Source organism: Gadus chalcogrammus, chromosome 4 (genome assembly GCF_026213295.1).
Source record: "Gadus chalcogrammus isolate NIFS_2021 chromosome 4, NIFS_Gcha_1.0, whole genome shotgun sequence".
In the NCBI taxonomy this organism is placed as follows: Eukaryota; Metazoa; Chordata; class Actinopteri; order Gadiformes; family Gadidae; genus Gadus; species Gadus chalcogrammus.
Genome location: NC_079415.1, coordinates 1,756,576 through 1,779,448, shown reverse-complemented (window position 1 = coordinate 1,779,448; position 22,873 = coordinate 1,756,576). Strand labels below are relative to the sequence as shown.

General features: G+C 44.2%; 3 protein-coding genes across 6 annotated transcripts in view; 1 reads left to right on the top strand and 2 right to left on the bottom strand.

Moving 5' to 3' along the window:
* The window catches only part of LOC130381626 (DNA helicase B-like), a 20,579-nt gene extending 12,282 nt beyond the window's left edge, over nucleotides 1-8,297 (bottom strand). Inside the window, exons 1-7 of the mRNA XM_056589317.1 lie at nucleotides 8,086-8,297; nucleotides 6,599-6,768; nucleotides 4,960-6,141; nucleotides 3,592-3,939; nucleotides 2,505-2,695; nucleotides 1,597-2,385; nucleotides 889-1,096 (exon numbers count right to left, since the gene is read on the bottom strand). Coding sequence (XP_056445292.1) covers nucleotides 889-1,096; nucleotides 1,597-2,385; nucleotides 2,505-2,695; nucleotides 3,592-3,939; nucleotides 4,960-5,164 — 1,741 coding nt within the window. The 5' untranslated portion in view covers nucleotides 5,165-6,141; nucleotides 6,599-6,768; nucleotides 8,086-8,297. The remainder of the gene's footprint in view (nucleotides 1-888; nucleotides 1,097-1,596; nucleotides 2,386-2,504; nucleotides 2,696-3,591; nucleotides 3,940-4,959; nucleotides 6,142-6,598; nucleotides 6,769-8,085) is intronic.
* irak3 (interleukin-1 receptor-associated kinase 3) lies at nucleotides 7,319-22,873 on the top strand. 4 transcript variants are annotated; one of them, XM_056589327.1, is made up of 13 exons: nucleotides 7,319-7,572; nucleotides 7,851-8,051; nucleotides 8,404-8,474; nucleotides 8,556-8,610; nucleotides 9,182-9,360; nucleotides 9,779-9,843; nucleotides 9,944-10,058; nucleotides 10,593-10,708; nucleotides 11,187-11,385; nucleotides 12,610-12,672; nucleotides 12,989-13,159; nucleotides 15,109-15,658; nucleotides 18,958-22,873. In XM_056589327.1, exons 1-13 carry the CDS (start codon nucleotides 7,449-7,451, stop codon nucleotides 19,080-19,082), a joined length of 2,034 nt encoding a protein of 677 aa, XP_056445302.1. In that variant the 5' UTR covers nucleotides 7,319-7,448; the 3' UTR covers nucleotides 19,083-22,873. The 4 variants fall into 4 exon arrangements, with proteins under 4 accessions (XP_056445302.1, XP_056445301.1, XP_056445306.1 ...); XM_056589326.1 differs by having other exon boundaries at nucleotides 7,321-7,572; nucleotides 10,590-10,708; XM_056589328.1 differs by having other exon boundaries at nucleotides 7,323-7,572; nucleotides 7,851-8,033; nucleotides 10,590-10,708.
* LOC130380409 (filamin-C-like) overlaps nucleotides 19,490-22,873 on the bottom strand; it is a 51,161-nt gene continuing 47,777 nt past the window's right edge. Inside the window, exon 28 of the mRNA XM_056587599.1 lies at nucleotides 19,490-21,381. Coding sequence (XP_056443574.1) covers nucleotides 21,194-21,381 — 188 coding nt within the window. The 3' untranslated portion in view covers nucleotides 19,490-21,193. The remainder of the gene's footprint in view (nucleotides 21,382-22,873) is intronic.

Below are 22,873 nucleotides of genomic sequence, written 5' to 3'. Positions count from 1 at the left end.
TGGCCTCTCCTGCCCATCCTAAACTCTCCACTTCCCACTAACCTGTGGCCAACGTGTCCTAAAAATAAGTTTCTCTTCATCAGTAATATTTAGATATTAATGTCTACCTCTGACTCTTGTTTACATGCAAGTTCAATTATGTGCACTATTGCTCACTTTTTATTGAGTTATTTGATATATTTTTACTGTTAGTGAATATTGTTGTTTGTCAATCGTAGTCAGTCTATTGACTGACTTCGTGAGCTACTGGATACTTGAATTTGAATAAATTATCTATCCATCTATCTATCTATCTATCTATCTATCTATCTATCTATCTATCTATCCATCTATCCATCTATCCATCTATCATGGTACCATGATATACGGTTGATGCACAACTTTCTAGTGTATATTAGACGATAAAGAATATGTAAGATTCATTCCCTTTTCACTCTGGATTTGGCCGATTTAATTTGAATCAATTCTGTATGTCAATAACATTGTCCTTATCATGATCAAATGGTCAAATGACCTGTACAAAGATATTATTTAGTAGTATGAATAATGGTATTCCTAATATTATACCTCCGGGGCCTAGTGGCTAACTGCTATCAGTGATAACTATTATATGTCTTTAACATTCAGTGATAATACATATATTGTTTTTTCCTATGAAATAGAAAATGAAGCTCTCTTTTACCTCACTTTCAGCTAACTTTATTTCAGTACTTTTTGCTGTTCTGTCTTCTTATTTAGCTCAACTACTTCTTTGGTTGGAGGATTGAACTCCTTCATTGTACTCAGGTTCACTTCTAAGCCTGAGTACAAGTGCTAAATCACCAAAACGTAAACGCATGTACACGTAAAACGGCTGAAGATGATTCCACAGATTCCGGAGACGCTCACCCAAGAGGATGAACTTCTGGAGCTTGGCGTGGCTGATGAGCTTGGAGAGGACGGAGTGGAGGAGACCAACCGGCACAAGGCTGCCCTCATCAAGCACCAAGACGCGCACCGACTCGAACTTCCAATTCAACTCGAACTTCTCTCCGTCAACATGTTCTTTTTTTTTTTTTTTTTTTTCTTCTTCTGCCTTATTGAACGTCCAAATCACCTGAGGAGAAACCGTAGCTTTTTGAGACAGCAGATGAAAATGCATCAACTATCCCATTTTCCAAACATAAAAAGTACATTCCACAAAATGCTGCGCAATCGTATACAAAGCAGATATACATTTGAGTGATTGTCATTTACGTAACACACGTCTAAAGTCGACAGCTAGACTGTAGTGTAGACTCAGAGGGATCTTTTAAATCTTGCCTCCCATCTGCTTGTGAAATGCGTGTTAAATTTAAAGCACCTGGCTGAGAGAAAGCATGTTCGGCCTAAAAAAATAATTTGATCGGTTTCGGTTTCCGACCGACCCCGTCAATTTATGTGCGACCCAAATTATTTTATGAGCTGCTGTAAAAAAAAAGAAAGAAAAAAGTCCTACCCATCATTCGCTGCCTCTGGAAAAAATAAATGAATTCCCTTCCTACCCATGACCTCAACTGACAACCAACAGGAACCAAACATTATTTTAGGTCTTTGAGTGCCCTTATAGCAACCTACCTGATGCATGGTGAAGGCTTGGAAGCCTGTTTTCTTCGTCAGCAGAGATGCTGCCCGACCAGTGGGGGCGGTCAAAAGGATCTGCTCTTTCAAAAGCTTATCGCCCTGCCTCTCTATCTCCTCCTCCTCCTCCTCCTCCTCCTCTTCCTCCTCCTCCTCCTCTCCCTCGTCGGACGTTCCAGGAAGGTGTCCGGGTTCTTGGTACCCCCCGCGTCCCTTCTCCACCGCCGCCCGGAACAGCTCGCTGACCACCGTGGTTTTGCCACAGCCACCGCAGCCGCTGATGACCGTCACCGGGTCCGAGCAGATCATCTGGGCTGCCAGCAGCTGGTCCGGATCCACCTTCACGGGGGAAAGGGTCGAGGGATCCATCGTTGGATCTTTCGCGTTCCGAATCTTCTGGGCGTGAGCGTACAAAACCTCCTGAGCGTTTATCGGAATCGTCCACTGCTTGGCGTCCATAAGATGGCGCAGGCAGTCTGCGATGCCCAATTCGTAGTTGTGATGTTTTTGAAGCACGACTTTCTGTCTGTCCCACATCATCACCCCCAGTTCCTTGAGGAACGGGAGAGTATCCCACACCTGTTCATCAGGTATATATTTTCTCAAATTGTTGCAGAGTTTGTCCTTTTCCATGTAGGTGCTGCCCGTGTTCGCACAGAACCCCTTCACCTCATCGTACACCAACAGGGCGTTGTGCTGAAGACGCGGCAGCGTCTCGAGCAAGCCGCAATCTTCGAACGCCTTGAGTTTGGCCTCGCAGCGCAACTTCAGTTCTTCAAGCATAACCTTTGGAAGGGAGGAGGGGAGGCGATGGAGATCAAAGTTCAGGATGGTGTGAACACAATAGATGATGCACAGGTCAAACGTATGGTTGTGTAATTAATTATATTTAGAAAGGCACTCACCTCTGAAAACCCTAACTTCCACACATCATTTTCAATGATGTCTTCTAGTTTGGCCAATAGACTATCCACGTTGTTGCTACTAGCCGCCTTCGGTGGAGAAAGCAGAGCGTCAAACTGCCGCGGTAAAAGTACCGGTAAGTATTTCATAACCCAGGGGTAGGAAGAGGACGCCTGCATCCTCCTGCATTCGGCTGAAACAGAACAGAGTTATTCAAAAGGATTGCATGCTTAAGGATAACATGGCACTTTCAGCAATCTGTAGCAGGGCCCGACCGATTTATCGGCCAGCCGATTTAATCGGCCGATTATAGCCTTTTTGAAAATAATCAACATCTGCCAAAAAGACGCAGATTACAACAGATTTTTTATTTTATTTTATTTTATTTGAAATGTTATTGCGCTTAGTATCCTGCAGATTGCGCTCCTACTCGCCTTGCTAACTTACAACTTTAGCTGGAGTAAAAAAGAGGAGATTGAATTTTACCGTACAACATGAAAGCACGCTCGCTCAGGCAGCTGCGCGCTCACCTCACCAATGTACACAAGACGCGTTGTTTGAGCATGTTGTGCCTGTTTTTCTTTAGGTCCCAGGCCATGTTCATTTGTTATACTGTAGACTCTAACGGTGAGACCATACTGCTCAGCACGCACGTGTTAGTCACTGCTCAAGAGCGCAGCACATTGGGAGTTAGTTATTTATTTTACATTACACTCATTTTTGACTGTAAATGTATGCTAAAACACTCAAAGGTTGTGCATTCAATTCACATATTCGTCAAAAGTGTTTAAAGTATCAAAAACTACGTTTTATATGCTATTTTTTGTTTTGTTTTTAATCTGCCGATTAAATCGTAATCATAATTTTTCTCTGAAAATAATCTGCATCGGCACTCAAAAATCAATATCGGTCGGGGCCTAATCTGTAGCAGCCATTATTGCTCTCTCTCTCTCTCTCTCTCTCTCTCTCTCTCTCTCTCTCTCTCTCTCTCTCTCTCTCTCTCTCTCTCTCTCTCTCTCTCTCTCTCTCTCTCTCTCTCTCTCTCTCTCTCTCTCTCTCTCTCTCTCTCTCTCTCTCTCTCAAGCCTACCTGAGGATGAAACGCATCGAATGATGTTCTGCGCCAGGGGGTCTGTGTCCCCAAACTCAGTGAGGACCTCCAATAAATTCAGAATGGTAACGAGGCGTTCCTTGGGCAACCACTCGAAGAACGGTTGGATTGAATCATCTGTCACATTGCACGCCACCAGAAACAGGGAAACAATGGGCCTCCATCCGTCTTTGTCCAGGTCCGTGCGTATCGTGTACCAAGCAGAGCCCTTTACGGTCAAGTTCTTCTTGGGGCCTTGTGTGCGGCAGGTGATGTGCCACCAGGGGGCGCTCAGGGCAAAACGGCCCGTCACCCAGAACTCATCTCCACTGAACGTCTTGAATAGGACTGCAAAATGAGAGGAAAAAATACAGGAGACAGAGGAAAGACTGTTAGCTCAGGAGGAGGATAAGGGACATTTGTGATATTTTTCTTTTAGTCCGAGTATAATTCGGAATTCTGAGATCATAGTCAGAATTCTGAGATTAAAGTCAGAATTTTGAGATTGAATTCAGAATTTGATCCTCAGAATCCTGACTTTAAACTCAGAGCAAATACAAATGCACATGTGGACCTAATCAACTTCCGTAGATCAGCGTGTGGTTCCCATCCATTCTTTAATAGGTCCATGTTCCCATCCTAAAGACACTCACTGACCTTTTTAAAAAGTAGCCTACCCATAATTCTGATTTAATAGTCAGAATTCTGCCTTTGAATAATTTAATATTTTAGTATAATAATACGTATAGCCTAAAAGTAAAAGAATAAGAACCCTTTATTGATCCCATGCGTTGAAATGTGTGCAGCGGAAAATGTTACAGAAGCGGAAAGGCAGGCGAAAATAGAGACGTCATGCCATATTTTAAATTAGGCCTGTATTTTAATCGATTTTAATCAATGTCACACCTTAGCCTGGGGCGGTTCACACCCCCATTGTTTCGTAAGTATACCTTGGCTACAGTCCTAGTTGATCACACCCAGAGGTTGCTATATGGTCTGAAACAGCTGCCTTCTCTATTGCAGGAACATACAATTGGTTAGTGTGGATAGAAAACGTTTAAAAATATTTTAAAGGGGGATATTACACATTGCGACATTAATAAATACTATTGGCTGAGGATACCTTGTTACATTATTTTAATTTTCCCTGGGGATCTATAAACGATACATCTATCTTTCATTCGTGACCAACACTTCCATTGATTTACCGCCTCGGACTCGGACTCCCCATAACCGATGGTCTCTCGAAACTGAAACTAACTTGCAGAGCGACCCACAATGGCTTCTCTATGGATGTTATTGTTGCGCCACAAAAATGGGAATTATTATTATTTGCAAGCCGTTTTTAACAGCAACTTTACGCATTACCTTTACGCTTGGGCGGCCCCGGCGACTGGTTGATCCACGCCGTCTTTGAGTTAGAGTCGGACATCTCCTCCATGTCGAGGAACTCTGTGGTCGTGTCCTCCTCGCCGTCCCCCTCGGAGTCGTCGCCGCTCGCCGCTTCATCCTGGTCCTTATCCGGCAGAATATAACCTTCCAGGAAAGCCATCGATCCTTTGGATTTAGCCATAACTTCTTATGTTCGTTGGCTCACCGGATCCACTGTGAGATACAATCCCGTCCAAATGAAACTGCGCCAATAATACGGCCGCCGTTCATGTCCCTCTCGCTCAAAAATCGCGCGCCGTTCATGCGTCACGTGCCACAGGCCGGGCTTATCTGAAGCCAACCGTCTGACGTCGTCAGGGGCGGTTCCTAGAGGAGGCAACGGATGCAACGCAGCCTCGTGATTTAAAAAGATTTACTTGATGATGAAATTATTATAAAAATATATTTTTTTTAATTACATGAAATTATAAATGTTGAAAAAATTGCCAAGTGCCTTTGCAAGGCAGGAGGCTGGCCGAAGTTACTCTGGTTACGTCCGGTGCTGGTCACTGAAGGGAGGCAAAGAGAATAAAAAATAACCAATCACAATTCAGTTTCACTGTTGTTAAACATATGAAAGGCGGCCAGCCACATCTCCTCCTTGCAACCAATCACAAATCAGCGATTTCTTTTTTTAACGTTCCAAGGCTAAGCAAATGAGCCTTCAGTCGTGGAACAATAATAACAATTATAATTTATATTAGAATGAAACTATATCCATAGCTGCATAATGAAAACAACCTTTCACTGTAACAACAGGCATTCCCCCATTAAACTGACTCTTGCCAGATGAATTTTGTTCCACCTAAGGTAGAACGAAATTCATCTGGCGAGTCAGGTTATTCCCCCATAGCTCCCGCGACCATAATTCTTTGGCGCCGCTATCTGCTACACCCAGTGGCGGATTAAGGTGTTTACTGTAAACAGCAGCGCAACAGAAAAAGGCATTCGGTACATCTGCAAGCTGGTAACTGTTTTATACTTAACTGTGTCATGTTATCTGTATAAATTATAACTCAACTTTATGCAAACCGTTTATTCTGCAACTGCAGCACGTTTCATTGCAGAGCCGAGGTGTCCATGAGCTGCGGACCACGACGTGGTTTTCTCCTGTTTATTCTGGATGAAGACAGATGCAATGGGAGAACGTCTTCATAAGCCTGGTGACTCCAATATCATCACAGCAGTCAAGCACTGTTCCCATAAATAATACAGTGTTCTCTCATCCATAGGCCTACATTAATAAACAAAAGATATAGCAATAAATAAATGCATCATACATGTAACAGTTAGACATACCATGTATTAAGTTAGTTATTCGTTTTTAGATTTTCATCATTGTACTGCCAGGGCCAATCGCTAAACGTTGGGGAATTTACTTATTTCCATACAGCCTCACGACAAACAACGAACTCGACCGCGCATGGGCGAAGGCTTTTGTTATTTATATTTAATTTTATAGGCTACTCCTAAAGTTGGATCATATCGCATACAAACAACATAATATAAAAGGAAACACACGAAAGGGACGATTTTCAATTTGAACCGAGTTGGAATATTAAACATCCCCACCCACCTGCTGACATCACCTGTCCCATATCCACCTGCTTTGGGACTGCCAAGCGTCCTGGCTTCCACAGTGGTGGAACGAGGTCCCCACTGAAACCAAACTCATCTTCTGCCGCGGACTGACTGACCATCGCCTCAGACTGCGTCTGTGCCTGCCATGTTCTTGTAGAAAGTAGTCTAAACCGGAGCCCATGAAAGAAATCAGAAGAAAACAAACTTAGTTTACGCCACCCGCATGATTCTTTTAATTTCTGGGTCGTCATTTCATGGTTGAATGCGTTTAATATAAGTCGATTTGGATAACTCTTCAGTGAAATAAATGTGATAGCCCGTATGAATGTATAATAATAATCTAAATAACAATAACATTTACATTTAGGACATTTAGCAGACGCCTTTATCCAAAGCGTGTAACATTAATAGTAAAGTAACAGTAAACAGTAAAATAAGCGTATAACATTAAACAGCGTATAACTGTAGGTTAATAGTAAAGTAACACAGAAGTTACAGTAAGCAGACGCTTTTATCCAAAGCGTATCACAGTAATAGTAAAGTAAACAGTAAAGTAACATAACAATACAACATCAACCAGCGAATAACAGACTACTAGTTACATATCATGGCAGTAGGCTACAGTAATAACCAATGCCATGCATCGTCCCTTGTGGTGGGCTGTCACGTTACAAAAATGTGTTCCGTCTTCATATCTGTCATGCTGTTTGAACGCGACTGAACCAAGGGGCGTGGGCATTTCCAGAATTTAGCAATAGGCTGCTCACACATTACACACACTCACACACACCGCTACCGCTCCACTCTTTACCGCGACGCTCGGCCTGACGAGACCGACGGACAAAATGACCAGACCCATGGACAAAATGGACCGTACCACTTTCCTGTACAACGTGCCGCCCAGCCTCATCGAGCACTTGTGCAAAATCATCGACAGCGGGGACGACCAGTTCGGCTGGCGCGGATTAGGTGAGAGACCAGAGTGATAGAGATAACTCTCTCTATGGCTCGGGCCGGGGGGTGAGAAGTTTAACGGGTCTGCTCACGTGCAGAGCACAGGTGGTGGACGTTTTCCGGATTAACGTCGTGCATACAATACAACCGATACATCCCGAAAAAAGTTGATGCAAACTTTTTCGTGTTCTATTTCATGTCTGCTACGCCTTCTAGGCTTCGCCTTATAAGCTTGTCCTACCATAATATAACTAGAGTTATATTATATCGTTTTATTTTCTCTTCCAATTAAGCCGCGCGCATCGTGCCGAGCTGGCTCGAGGTGCGGCGCGCGGAGCGGCTCGAGGCGGCGGGCAGGAGCCCCGCGCGGGAGCTGCTGTGGACGTGGGCTCAGCAGAACCCGACCGTGGCGGACCTCGTCCGGGTGCTGGAGGACATGGGACACCACTGGGCGCTGCAGCTTTTTGTCCAGCCAGGTGAATCACTATACTACGGTTAGGAAACCTTCTCTGAACATCCTTACTGTACCATCTCATCTCATCTCATCTTCATCCGCTTGTCTGGGGTCGGGTCGCGGGGGGAGCAGCTCAAGCAGCAGCTTACTGTACCAACAGCGATATATTGTTTCTCTTTATTCTGACTAAATGTAGGCCTACTTATTGTAAGTCGCTTTGGATAAAATCGTCTGCTAAATGCCATAAACCCAAGTAAACATAAACCTGCCTTGCGGTGGTTTTTTGTGTGGGGTCACTTCCTCTTTGGCCGGGCGTCATTGCGTCACGTGCATGCATCAAAACAAAACACGCACGACGCTCTTGTATCAATTTGATGTTGTGTGCGTTTTAGATCAGTGTAGAAGGCCGACGGACGATCTACCGGTGTCACGTGGGCACTTTTCACCGCCTGTAAAATGCGAGGTAAAATGGGTAAAATATGTTGAAATTATCTCAAATCATCATATTGTCATGTCACCAATAATAGCCGTTCTCTCTGAATAGGAATCCGATCAACTGGACGAGAGCTTTCTCCATCAAGTTGGCCTGCTACGTTTCTGTGAGTGGGCAACGTGGCGCATGGTTGATCTTTGGTTTGTATTTGTAAATCGCGACATGTTTTGATACGGCGGCGTTATCGTGATAATTAATTTTTGTTATTATCAAATATCCAAATGTTTCACAACATGCTATCTGTAATGCTTGGCTCTCATTGGTAAATCTTCTAATTTGAAAAGATTCCTTCCAAAAATCGAATCAAAATGTTTATTCAGCAAACTCCCCCATATTGTTGTTCAACAGGCCCCACTGTAGCAACACTGTTATAAATGTCAAAATAGTTTTGCTGCTATAGGTTTTTAATAATTAGACGCTTAAGCCATTACAGGTCACTAGGCTACATAGGCAGATTATTACGGCACCTCTGTGATAATCTAAGGTTTTTAAAGTAACATAAAGTCATACAATCTGTGACCGTAGCCAAGGTTGGGTGACTAACTAACGTGACACGCACCACATTCCCGACAGCATTTAATGATTCCAGCGTTTGGGCGTGGACTTGTGTTGTAATGACTGACAGAGGTATGCAGACGTTTCTTACCTTCTTCATCTTTCACTTCCCCCTCTCCCAGCTCCAAGCTCCACCGGCTCGGAACCCGAGGGGGCCGAGGGACGCGCTCTCACCTACGACGACGTCGTCGGTGGAACCAAACACTTCCACCACGACTTGAAGATCGCAGCGGGCAGTCTTTCAGACACATACAAAGGCACGTTGGGAGCTGAAACGTTTGTTGTCAAGCGGTTTAAAACGGTAAGCACCTGAATGAAAAAGATTACGACGATGATTATGGCCATGATAATAATTGTTATTATCATTATATAAACTAGCCAACTCATTATAATGAACCATAAACGGTTGGCTTTGGGCGGCGTGTGGCTAGAGTGGGTTTGGTTGGTAACCTGAAGGTTGCTAGTTCGATCCCCGGCTCCTCCTAGCCGAGTGTCGAGGTGTCCCTGAGCAAGGCACCTCACCCCAACCCAGCCAGCTCTGTCCTGACGAGCTGGCTGTCGCCTTGCATGATTGTCACCGCCGTCGTTAGGCATCCTTGTAAAGCCCTCGGACTGGCCACTGGTTAGAAACGAGCTGACTCAATGCAGTCCATTTACCATTTACTTTGTGAGACAGCGATAGAACAACGCTTCCGTGTTATTTCTTTGATATTCTTTAGGGGAATGATCCGTCGTGGAAAGAACGATGGGATTCATTTACCGGAGACACAGAAGTGCATCACTTGTACGTATACAATCCCACGGGCACTTCTACATCTGTCTGCGTTGAGCTTGGCTCGGTCAACGGTTAGCTAATGCTAACCTAGGGCACGCCATCTTTACAGGTTTCAGCATCCAAACATCTTAAATCTGTTGGGCTGTTTCTTGGAGGACGGAAACCACTGTGTGGTCTACCCCTATCTCCCCAACGGATCTCTGCATCAAAGACTACACGACCTGGTCAGTGACCACTTGAAGTTCCCTTTCAGGCTCTGCTTTTGTTTAAGGGTCGTTTTAAGTTGTATTTGTTTGTGGGATATCGATAAACCCCGGCCTTTTAAGTTGAAACTTGAAATTTTGCGTTCTGGTGGTTACGTTCGTGGAGATTGCAGCAATCTGATCACACAAAATCGGATAGGGACTCTTTGAGAAGTAATGCTAACCCTTTGCTCATATAGAAATGTTCATAAATATTTGGCCTGATAAGCCCTTTGAGACTGTAATTGTGATTAAGGGCTATACAAATACAATTTATTTGAATTGAACATGTTTTTTTTTAATGTAAAGGATTTATTTTAACTTTTTTCTGTAGTAATATTAATCAATTATATTCGCAGTTGGTTAATGTCTTCAGGGTAGGGAGGGGGCTGAGGGCAGGGTAACGGTGTCATCATAGGCTGTTTGGTCAACTAACAGTGGAGGGGGGGGGGGGGGGGGGGGGGACCATATGGACTTTATTATAACCCGGTCTTCCCCACGCTCTTCCTCCAGCAGCCGGCCCAACCCCTGTCCTGGCAGCAGCGTCTCTCCGTCATCAAAGGGGCCGCCAAGGGGCTCCACCACCTGCACACGGCGCCGCTTCAACCCCTCATCTGTGGCAACATCACCAGGTACGCACACACACACACACACACACACACACACACACACACACACACACACACACACACACACACACACACACACACACACACACACACACACACACACACACACACACACACACACACACACACACCTGAACCCAAAAGATCAGCAAATAATAGACCTCTTTGGGCAAAACGACACAAATATAAAGATGTCTCCCACTCACCTTCGCTCTGCCACACACAAAGCTGAAGAAACGCATTATGTTACATTAATTAATCTAATGTAATGAATTCATCTACACATGTTGCTCAATTTACACTGCCTCATTTTGTTTCTTGTTAGTCATTCTTAAAAGGGGCTTTAGGTATGTTTTTAAAGCTAATATGTGAGGGTTGTATGTTAGAAACCACAACCGTATATAAGGGACAAACTAAGGTAAGATGGGATCCAGTGCTCCAGTCTGGCCTCATCCATGTCTCCCCTCCCTTCATCGTCCAGCGCCCATGTCCTGCTGGACCACGCCCTGCGGCCCCAGCTCTCCAACGTGGGCCTATCCCGTCTGCGCCCGCCGCCCTCCCGCCAGACCACCGCCCTCAGCACCCAGAGTATCCACGGCAACCTGGGTTACCTGCCCCCGGAGTTCATCCGCCACGACGGGAAGCCGTCCTGCAGCCTGGACGTGTACAGCTTCGGCATGGTGACCGTTACCCCGTACCCTTGAGCAAAGCATTTACTTTTCAGCCGGGGATCGAACTAGCAGCCTTCTGATTGCAGGTCAACCCGCTCTACCTCCTGAGTTACACGGCGACCCCAAAGCGTACAGAATGCGAGTATATCTGGCGGCATTTTCTATCGCTCGCACCAAATGTTTCTGAGCTTTAACCGGTTTGTTGATTCAGTGTTCCAGAAATATAATTTATAATTAAATGACAAAACTTTGTTGAATGGAAGCAGCTTGGATTCAAAGCCAACCGCGACATCACAAACGGTTATTCTGCTGTTCGTCTCAAACACTCAATCTTTTTTTGTTTGGTTCCGGTTTCCAACCGACTGTCAATTTATGTGCGACCCAAATTATTTTATGAGCTTTGAGCTTTTTTTGAAGCAAACTATAATTACGTTTTAGTACAGCACCTCTTCATTCTGTACAAGGATGAGAGAATTTTCTCGTTTTTAAATGAAAACAACCTACCCATCATTCGCTGCCGCTGGAAAAAATAAAATAAAAAAATAAAGTAAATTCCCTACCTACCCATGACCTCAACGGACAACCAACAGGAACCAAACCTTTTTTTTTTTTTTTTAGGCCTAACCCCATAAAAAAAGGCTACAGCTACGCGGTCTCTCCACTTTGCACATCAGGTTTTCCCCCGTTTGAAAGCGCATGACTCGTCATTTATAGATGCACTAAAGTCATCATGAAAATAAAACCTTTGCCCCAACATTCGGTATCCCTAATGAATACATAAAATAAAGAATAAAAAGACAAGGTACTTAAAAAAAAGCACAACCACTGCTGGCTTCGTCAAGTTTAAAGTGTAGCTCTGTTTGGTTTAGGACAGAGTTTTTGGTATCGTCACAGATTCTAGACAGACAGATATAGAGATAGTCGTGTTTGGGACATTAGATTAGTACATTGGTGAATTAAAGAGTTGGTTAAGGGGGGTTTGGGTTTCCACATTCATGTGGAAAAGGTGACAATATGAATGCAGTTCTTTGAATGATCAAAGTCCTTGATATCGTCTATCACGTCTATTAATACTTACTTATGTCAGAAGGCCTTATGTCAGTTTGCCAAAAGCGATATTTTTGCATCGAACTGCATATACAAAATCCCCGTCTTGATGAGACTGTAGTTTGACCACAAATGGCTTCAATAACAGGAAATAATAACCTAACTAAATATGTTTCTTTTATAAAGGTCATGATGGAGACAATCACAGGCCGCAAGGTGGTGGAGGAAACACCGAAACGATCACTCCTGGTGAGTGCATCCTGTGAATTATACAGTAATATAAGTATACAGTTAGCCTGACGTTAGCCTGTTTGCCCAAAGTTTAGCCTGTTTGCCTGACGTTAGCCTGACATTAGCCTTACGCCTAGCCTGACGTTAGCCTTACGCTTTAGCTTGTTAGCCTGACATTAGCCTGACGTTAGCCTGACGCTTTGGCTTGTTAGCCTCACGTTAGCCTCGCGCTAGCCCGATGCTAGCCCGATGCTAGCCTGATGCTAGCTTGACGCTAGCCTGACATGTGTTTGTTGTGTGTGTTCGTTGTGTGTGTGTCTCGCGCGGCCGCCAGAGGGACCTGCTGAGCTTGGAGCGGGATGACAGCGGCGGCAGCGTGGACTCATGCGTGCGCTTCCTGGACGGGGAGGCGGGGTCCTGGCCGTACCCAACCGCCCGCAGCCTGCTGCGCCTCGCTCTGGACTGCACCGCCGGGCGCCCCCGGAACCGGCCCTGCATGGACACCGTAAGCTAGCCCCACTAACTGGAGACCATAAGCTACCCCTGCTGATCAGAGTTAGCCTGACATTAGCCTACAATAGCCTGACGCTTTAGCATGTTAGCCTCACGTTAGCCTGACATGTTAGACCGACACGTTAACATGTTATCCAGAGACCGTAAGCTAGCCCCGCTAACTGGACACCGTAAGCTAGCCCCACTAACTGGACACCGTAAGCTAGCCCCGCTAACTGGACACCGTAAGCTAGCCCGGCTAACTGGATCCCCCATTCTGCGTTCCTCTTCAAGAGTTTATTCTATAATGTCTTGCTGCGGCTTGTAGGACATAGACATCCAACGTCCAAGTGCTGTCCCATGTCAACAAGATGGCGGATGCCATCTTGTTTTCTGCTTATTTTCTGCTCTTCTCTTCAAACAAACTAATAAAAAATAACGAAAGAAAGAAAGACAAATATTATGTCTCCTCCATTTCGGACTGTTTGCACTTCCTCGGGATACGGAAGATAGGGTAGAGTTCCTCTTGCCATTTCTCTGCCCTCCTCCGTGAAATGAGCAAACCTTCTGCCATGACTGCACACAAACACACAAATCGTTTTTGTAGGTCGTTGTTACGGTTGTGTTATTATTGGAATTCACAGCACATCTGCTTCAGAAGAACTATAGGCTACCCTTCAGTGTGGAGATTCGCCAACTAGGTGGAGCACCACCACTTCCTGAGATGTGGTTTTCACACTAAGTTGTTGATGCTTCGTTTTATGTGTAGGGACCCTAGTCATGCTACTGCAGAGGTTTGGTGCTATTTTTTTGCAATATAAGTGGTTCAAAAATGCCGATTTGGAAGCGAAACAGAATGCCCCAAGCCAATCACATGGACGCCAAACATTGCGCCAGGCAAACTCTAATATTTGATTTTCAATGAAAAAGGTATCTGGAGGGCTAATTTGATGGTTTTTTTTCATGCAATAAAAAAGGCTTGTGTTCAATTTGCGCCGGAATTACAATTTAAGTGGACCCATCAAAAACGCATTTCACAAACGCATGTTTTTGCAATCACAATTAGGTTGTTTCATTCATACATTTTAGTGACTTGCCATCGTTGTCATCTTGGCGAAGTAGTCGAGTAGTCGAGAAGAGAATGAAGCTCTTCCACGTGATTAGCCAGTGACGTCAATGAGGGTGGCAAGTGGAATCACGTGACAGCACTTGGACGTTGGATGTCCATGTCCTACAGGCTGCAGCGAGACCTTTCTCAGTTTTTTCTTGCCCTCTGGGTGGCTAGGGTCAGGGGGGGGGGGGGGGGGGGGTCATAAATATATGGCCTGTTAAGCCCTTTGAGATTGTACCTGTTATTAAGGTCTATACAAATAAAACTATATTTTTGGATTGAAAAAGATAGTAAAATTACACAGTGTAAATAATTTGCAACTATGTTTTTGCAACTATATTTGCCAACGATGGAATGGGTTTGAAGTATGGGCGGAATTGGCCACACTGAATAGCAAAACTGGGGTTTTCTGAAGATACTCAGTGCTATGAACAAACTCATTTTAACCTTTTGCATCAAATAGTGTTCCTGTTAAAATGATCATCAAAACAATGAGATCACACCCAACTCTTGGATAGGCTTGACTGTGGAAGGGAGACACGGAAGGAAGCACTGAAGCACCTTACCTGAGCTTTTAGAGGATTCAAACGGCTCTTATCACGGCTGCAGCCGACATACCTCCAGTCAACTCCACTCTCCTTTCCAAGCAAAACAAAACAAACGTATTCAACCACATCCTTACACTCGGTGGTCGGCCTTCACCAAATGTGTCACTTCCTGTTGGCCATGGAAGTAAAAAAGTTTCACATTGATCAACAACCTTTGTCTGAAGCCTCGTTGTTGTTGTTGTTGTTGTTGTTGTTGTTGTTGTTGTTGTTGTTGTTGTCGGCGACGGCGATCCTGACCCTCAGGTGCTTCGGGAGTTGAGCCAGCTGCTGCCGGTGCCCAGCCTGCTGTCCTCGGCCCCCCCGCCGTTCAGCGCCGACGGCGGACGAGACCCCCACTACAGGGAGCCGGGTCTCCCCTTGACCTCCCACCCCCCCTCGACCCCACCCCCGCCGCCGCCACCTCCGTCGCCGCCGCCGCCGCCGCTCCAGTCCCACCCTCCGTCCGAAGACGGGTACGACGACGGCAGCTACGTGGCCTCCGGCCTCGGCCCGGACTCGGCCAAGCCGCTGCCCCGCGAGTTCAGCCAATCGGAGCTGATCTTCTGGAGCAGCTGTGAGGACACCCCGGGGCGCCACGAGACGGGCGGCGACCTGATGGCTCCGGCGCCGGGCCGGCTGACGGAGGCCAGGGTCGGGGCGGTGGAGGTGGAGGGGGGGGCGGCGGCGGCGGCGGCGGTGGATTTGTACAACAGCTGGCCCGTTCAGTGCAGCTGCCAGGCGGACTCTGGGGAGCTGGGCTGCGAGGACTGCAGGGCAAACGGGTTCACGCTGGAGCACTCGGACACGCCGCCATGTGAGTAGGAGCTTAAGTTATAACATCACTGTGAGTAGGAGCTTAAGTTATAACATCACACTGAGAGTAGGAGCTTAAGTTATAACATCACACTGAGTAGGAGCTTAAGTTATAACATCACACTGTGAGTAGGAGCTTAAGTTATAACATCACACTGTGAGTAGGAGCTTAAGGTATAACATCACACTGTGAGTAGGAGCTTAAGTTATAACATCACACTGAGAGTAGGAGCTTAAGTTATAACATCACACTGTGAGTAGGAGCTTAAGTTATAACATCACACTGAGTAGGAGCTTAAGTTATAACATCACTGTGAGTAGGAGCTTAAGTTATAACATCACACTGAGTAGGAGCTTAAGTTATAACATCACACTGAGTAGGAGCTTAAGGTATAACATCACACTGTGAGTAGGAGCTTAAGTTATAACATCACACTGAGTAGGAGCTTAAGTTATAACATCACACTGTGAGTAGGAGCTTAAGGTATAACATCACACTGTGAGTAGGAGCTTAAGTTATAACATCACACTGAGTAGGAGCTTAAGTTATAACATCACACTGTGAGTAGGAGCTTAAGTTATAACATCACACTGAGTAGGAGCTTAAGTTATAACATCACACTGTGAGTAGGAGCTTAAGTTATAACATCACACTGTGAGTAGGAGCTTAAGTTATAACATCACACTGAGTAGGAGCTTAAGTTATAACATCACACTGTGAGTAGGAGCTTAAGTTATAACATCACACTGTGAGTAGGAGCTTAAGGTATAACATCACACTGTGAGTAGGAGCTTAAGTTATAACAACACACTGAGTAGGAGCTTAAGTTATAACATCACACTGTGAGTAGGAGCTTAAGTTATAACATCACACTGAGTAGGAGCTTAAGTTATAACATCACACTGAGTAGGAGCTTAAGGTATAACATCACACTGAGTAGGAGCTTAAGTTATAACATCACACTGTGAGTAGGAGCTTAAGTTATAACATCACACTGAGTAGGAGCTTAAGGTATAACATCACACTGAGTAGGAGCTTAAGTTATTACATCTCACTGTGAGTAGGAGCTTAAGGTATAACATCACACTGTGAGTAGGAGCTTAAGTTATAACATCACACTGAGTAGGAGCTTAAGTTATAACATCACACTGTGAGTAGGAGCTTAAGTTATAACATCACACTGAGTAGGAGCTTAAGGTATAACATCTCACTGTGAGTAGGAGCTTAAGGTATAACATCACATTGAGAAGGATATTATGTTATTACATCACACTGTGAGTAGGAGCTTAAGGTATAACATCACACTGTGAGTAGGAGCTTAAGGTATAACATCACATTGAGAAGGATATTATGTTATTACATCACACTGTGAGTAGGAGCTTATATTATGTTATTGTATCACACTGAGTAGGAGCTTATGTTATTGTATCACACTGAGCAGGAGCTTATGTTATAACGTCACACTGTGAGTAGGAGCTTAAGGTATAACATCACACTGAGTAGGAGCTTATGTTATAACATCACACTGAGTAGGAGCTTATGTTATAACATCACACAGAGTAGGAGTTATGTTATAACATCACACTGAGTAGGAGCTTAAGTTATGACATCACACTGAGTAGGCGCTTATGTTATAACATCACACTGTGCGTAGGAGGTTATGTTATGTTATTGTATCACACTGCGTAGGAGGTTATGTTATGTTGTAACAACACATTGAGTAGGAGGTTATGTTATCACAACACACTGAGTAAGTTATGTTAGAAGGCTAAGTTATGATTCCACACAGAGTACAAGATTATGTTATGTGATCATACACCACACTGTGAGTAGAAGGTTAGGTTATCAAGCCACACTGTGAGTAGGAGGTTATGTTATGTTACTATGCCGCACTGTGAGTAGCAGGTTATGCTATGTTATCATACTGAGAGTAGGAGGTTATGTTACCACAACACACTGAGAGACACACTATGTTCTGTTATCCTACCACACTGAGTAGAAGGTTATGTTATCACACTGAGTACAAGTATGTTATATTATCACACAAGACACTGAGTAGAAGGTGATGTTTGGTTATGTTGTCACATCACACTGAGTAGAATGTTATGAAGGTTATGTTATGATACCACACTGAGTAGGAGGTCATGTTATGGTAGCACACTGAGTAGGAGATAATGTTATGATACCACACTGTGAGTAGAAGGTTGTTAATAATTAATGTTCCAAACAGGAAATGTCTGTCCCGAGCTTGTCTTGAATGAAGATCAACCCCTGTATCTACAAGCGAAACGTTTGTGGCTTCTCCAACACTCACGTAGCCGCCACCTTTATAAAAAAAGGAATTGTAACTTTTCCCACCCTTAGAACGTTTGAGTCTTTTCAAAGAGGGAAATCACCCTTAAAAACAGCAAGAATGTCAAGATTTAAATCCAATGGATGAGGCGGCCTGACTGACAGACAAGTCTGAATAACAGGAAGTTGGACTCCAGTGAGCAACAGGGCGGGACCAATGAGTCAACGAAAGTGTCTATGTGGAAGTGAAACTCATTATTTATATATATCTTGCCCTACAACTGGCGATATAATATTGCAACGCTGTTGTCACTTTTATTCTGAAAGGCAAACGGAATATACTTAACTTCCACTAACGCGACTGAGAAAGAGTTCTGTTCATGAAAAACAAAAAGGTATACATGGTCAGCTGATCCTGAAGTCATCTCAACCCCAGTGTCTGAACAACCCCAAAGTCCTGAGGTGCACCGAAGGGACAAACTAATAACAATACCATTGATATTACCTAGAGAGCAATATCACTAGCTCTCGAGTGAATGAAAGCTTCTCTCGAGAGTTTGAGGTATCATTAGCTCTCCATGAAAACCTCTCAGAATTCTGAGATAAAACACGTTTATTCAGAAAAACAGGGCATTGTTTTTCCCCCATTGAAACATTTTGCAGAATTGAAACAATTATGTCAATCATTCAGGAAAGCAAGAGTAGAACTTATTTTCCTGAGTGAATGCATCACACTTCCGTATCCATCAACTCGCTAGCAAACTACCAATATTCATACCACCCCTCCTGCTTACTGCTACCATTATGCTTAGGGCTTTTAGCAGACGTTTTTATCCAAAGCAACTTTTAACGAGTACATTTTTAGAAGAAGAGAAACAATATAGTAATAGAGTGTAGATGAACTCTGAAAAAGTCTCGAGTCTTTTACGGAAGCTGTTGAGAGACCGACGACAATACAAACGGACCACAATAGGTGCATGTTTCATAATTCTTTATTTGTTCCTCAGTTTCGGAAGCGGCGTGCTACAGCTCGTGGAACGTCGTGGAGAACCCGGCCAAACAGACGCTCAGGGCCAAACTGGCACTGTACAACGAGGGCGTGCTGAACACGGAGGAACTGGTGTCTCTCTGAGGGCTCGGGGGGGGCCACCCTATGTCCCTCACTTCCTGTTTCTCGGTACCTGACTTTCAATGGCGTGTAAAATGTTACACCACCAGACAGTGACGCAACGTTCCAAATGTTAAACTAAGTGTACGATTTGGATTTTTGTATTTGATGGGTCTAGTCTGGTTTTGCACACAAGTGTGTACACACACACACACACACACACACACACACACACACACACACACACACACACACACACACACACACACACACACACACACACACACACACACACACACACACACACACACACACACACATTATGTTGCATTAATTCATCTAACGTAATGAATTCATCTACAAATGTTACTCAACTTACACTGCCTTATTTCGTTACTTAGTTATTCTTAAAAAGGTGTTTTAGGTATGCTTTAAGACCTATTATTGGAGGATATTATGGTAGTAACGATCCTGTCAGCTATTAGTGAGGGAAATGTGCCGGGATGCTCTCAATTTCAGTCACAGGTCACAAATGACTGCAGATAATCTTTTACTAGTTCTCATTCTGGAACAGTGTTTTTTTATGTTTTATTGTTCGTTAGTAATTTAAATACGTTTATAATAAATATTTGTACCTGCTTTACACATGTGTGTAGCCTCCCATGTGACCAGTAATAAGTAAGGAAGTAACATTAATTCTTCCCGTAAACTAAGATAAGGACCAAAAAGCACTAGGAGACGTGAACACGCGTAGCGTACGTTTACGTTCCAGATCAAACAATAATTTTAAGTATGTTTGCTTATGTGTGTGTTCATGACTAGACCTCAGGTTTTATGGCGCTTGACCGAAGTGTGACGACGGGAGTGCGATTGTAAACAGTTGGCACTAATGCGGGGATAAAATAGTGCACATGTATACGCATGTGGGAAAACTGGACGATTATTTAATCATTTTGTTTCGTAATGGTGAGCGTCGTGATTGTTGTAGCTGATGATTGTTTGTTTCGAAGATAGGCCCGTCATTCATGCAGGGGCCTGTACACCCTATTTTTAAAGCTGGTTCCTTTCATTCTCAGCTCAGTAAAACCCCAAACTTTGCATTGAAACATTTTATTATTATTATTATTATTATGCCTGCACAATCTTGCCAAAATATTGGATTACAATATCAAACGTATTCAGATTTTTTTTTCTTTTTTTAAATCATTTTCGATACATATAAAATAACTATAAAACATCACTCTATGATATCGTATCACTGTTTTGTTTTTTTTCCAGCGTTCACACATTGAATCGATTGTCGTGTCCCAATCCTGTTCGGTTACAAAAAAAAGAAACTAAACAAAGAACACATCTCACCTTGCTAGTTCACACTGATGGAACAAACGGTCAGAAGATTGACTGCACTTTAGTTCAACTGGACATTCTGTCAAAGAAAACGATAGGCTCTGAATAAATAAAATAACAAAGGGTCACAAGAGCACGTATGCAAAAGCATGTATGTTTCATGTGTAGTTTTAACCCAACTCGTCCCCCGGTCACACATTGTGGGATTATTTGAATAACTAGCATGTAGACAAAGAAAGTAGTAAGTAAAAATGTCAATCTGAACCGAGTTCTCCAACTTACCCAATAGGCCTTTGTCTCAAAGTCGTCACAGTCAGGGTGAACACAGGTGTATCTCATGATGTTAATTATGGCCGCAGTCATACCTACACACCACTAATTACCTAAATGAGCTACACCTGTTTTCAGTCCTAACTGTGAATCCTCTGAGTTTATTGCTGATGAAGGAATTTAACTTGGGCACCAGGGCGTTCGATCAATGAGCTTTGTATTGCCGGAGTCTAGGTTTCCGTAGAAAGAGTTTAGTATCCGTTTCCAAAGAAACAAAAACAACGTTGTTTACACCGCGTTACAGCTTCACACCCCCTCCTGACCTTCCTAGCTCAGACACAATTAGAGTTTTAACTTCTGCTATTCTGGCCAGGGTTAACCAAAATAAAAGGGAAATGAAATCAGAGAAATGAATGAACGGCTTGAACGGCTTCCCCGGTTCTGCTTGTCGAGGTGCAGAAGGGAAGTAAAAAAAAACGACTCAAATACACAAAACGTGTCGCTCCCTTGGGTTTGTCCTAGGGCACGGTGACGTGGAAGGGGCTGCCCGGCACGTTGTCGTCGCCCCACTTGACGATGAGGATGTAGTCGCCCTGCTCCTTCACGGTGTACGTCACGTTGTACATCCTGTTGCCCATGTGCTTCACGTACACCTCCTCGCACGGCGTCTTGGGCCCGTGCACGCCCACCATCAGCATGTTGGTACCTGAGAGAGGGGACGGACGACACCCAGAGACGGTTCACTGTGTGTGTATGTGTGTGTGTGTGTGTGTGTGTGTGTGTGTGTGTGTGTGTGCGTGTGCTGGCTGCGAATCTGTGGCAGTGTTTGTGGTTGAGGTCTGGCTAAAGCACCTGGCCCGAGTCAGACTGGTTGGGCTCTGGGGCAGGCTGAGGTTAAACCAGCCCCACCACACACACCAGAATAAGTAGCATTAACTACAAACTTCTAGAACAAACCGGCTTCAAAGAGGCCCCACATTTGGCGCCGGTGTAGCAAGCTCTGTTGGTTTACTGTGGATGTTCCTAGTTAATGACACTTAGGCCCAATCCCATTTCTACCCCTTACCCCTTACCCTTACCCCTTCAAAACAAGGGGGAGGGGTAAGGGGTAGAAATGGGATTGGGCCTTAGCCTGCTGCCTCATGCTGCCAGCTAGGAGAACTCTCCCTGAGTGTGTCTGTGTAGACAGCTGGTTTAACAGAGTACACAGTGTTTACTCAGTTCCCCCACAGCCCAATCAGACCGCCAGGTGAGGCTGCTCAAACCAGCTTGAACCATCTTTTTCATTTGCATTTAGGGCATTTAGCAGACGCTTTTATCCAAAGTGACTTACAATCAGTACATTTGTCATAAGAAGTGCATCAATATATCGCTGTCGATACAGAAGGGATGTTCATAGAACCAAGTACAACAATCGCTAGACTAACCAATTCCCTGTGTTACAGCAATGATAGCAGCTACTGCAGTTGCTACACAGTTAAGTTCTACAATACAATACAATACAACACAATACAATACAGTGTACAATGGTGGCCAGAAGGGGGAGGGTGGCTTTGCAGTGTCGAGGTGGACTCTGAACAGGTGAGTCTTTTTCGGAAGATAGCGAGCGGAAGAAATCTTAAGTCATCCACACATCCACACGCACAGAACCTGTTTTATCTACTGTATCGCACACTTTAAAGAGGCCTGTGAGCATAAGATAAACACTACCAAACGGCATTTCAAGGGTGTTTTCATTCCCCTTTGTCCTTCCATCCGTGTACCGCTCTGTCCAATACAGTGTCCTGAGAATGGCTTTTCAGACTGTAAATGGGATTAAAGCGATTTGCAAATGGACTGGACTTAAACCAGTTCTCCATTCAGGCAAGCTGGGGCAAGAAGCATAAAGAATGGAGAAGAACCTTTGAGGAATGACGTTTCAAAGCTCGGTTGGATCATAGAGAGAGGGGAAACCTGTTCTGATATCGCTCTGGAAGGCCCGATCACGTTGGCATGGTGGCAACGCAACTAAAATATAATTTGAGGAAGTGAAATTGATTTCAATAGCAGATGTGCATTCCCACGAAAGAATTACAGATAATCGTTCACTATGACTCACTTTGAAACTGTGTTTTAATGTTGACTATCGTTCTGTTTTTCATTCGAATTTGTTGGTACAACTAATAATAGTTGTACATGCTTCGCATTACCTAACCATT

Coding starts and splice junctions, on each gene's coding strand:
- irak3 (XM_056589326.1), top strand. CDS start 7,449: ATGACCAGACCCATGGACAAAATGGACCGTACCACTTTCCTGTACAAC. Junction 12,673..12,988: donor CACCGAAACGATCACTCCTG/GTGAGTGCATCC, acceptor CGCGGCCGCCAG/AGGGACCTGCTGAGCTTGGA. Junction 13,160..15,108: donor ACCGGCCCTGCATGGACACC/GTAAGCTAGCCC, acceptor CCTGACCCTCAG/GTGCTTCGGGAGTTGAGCCA.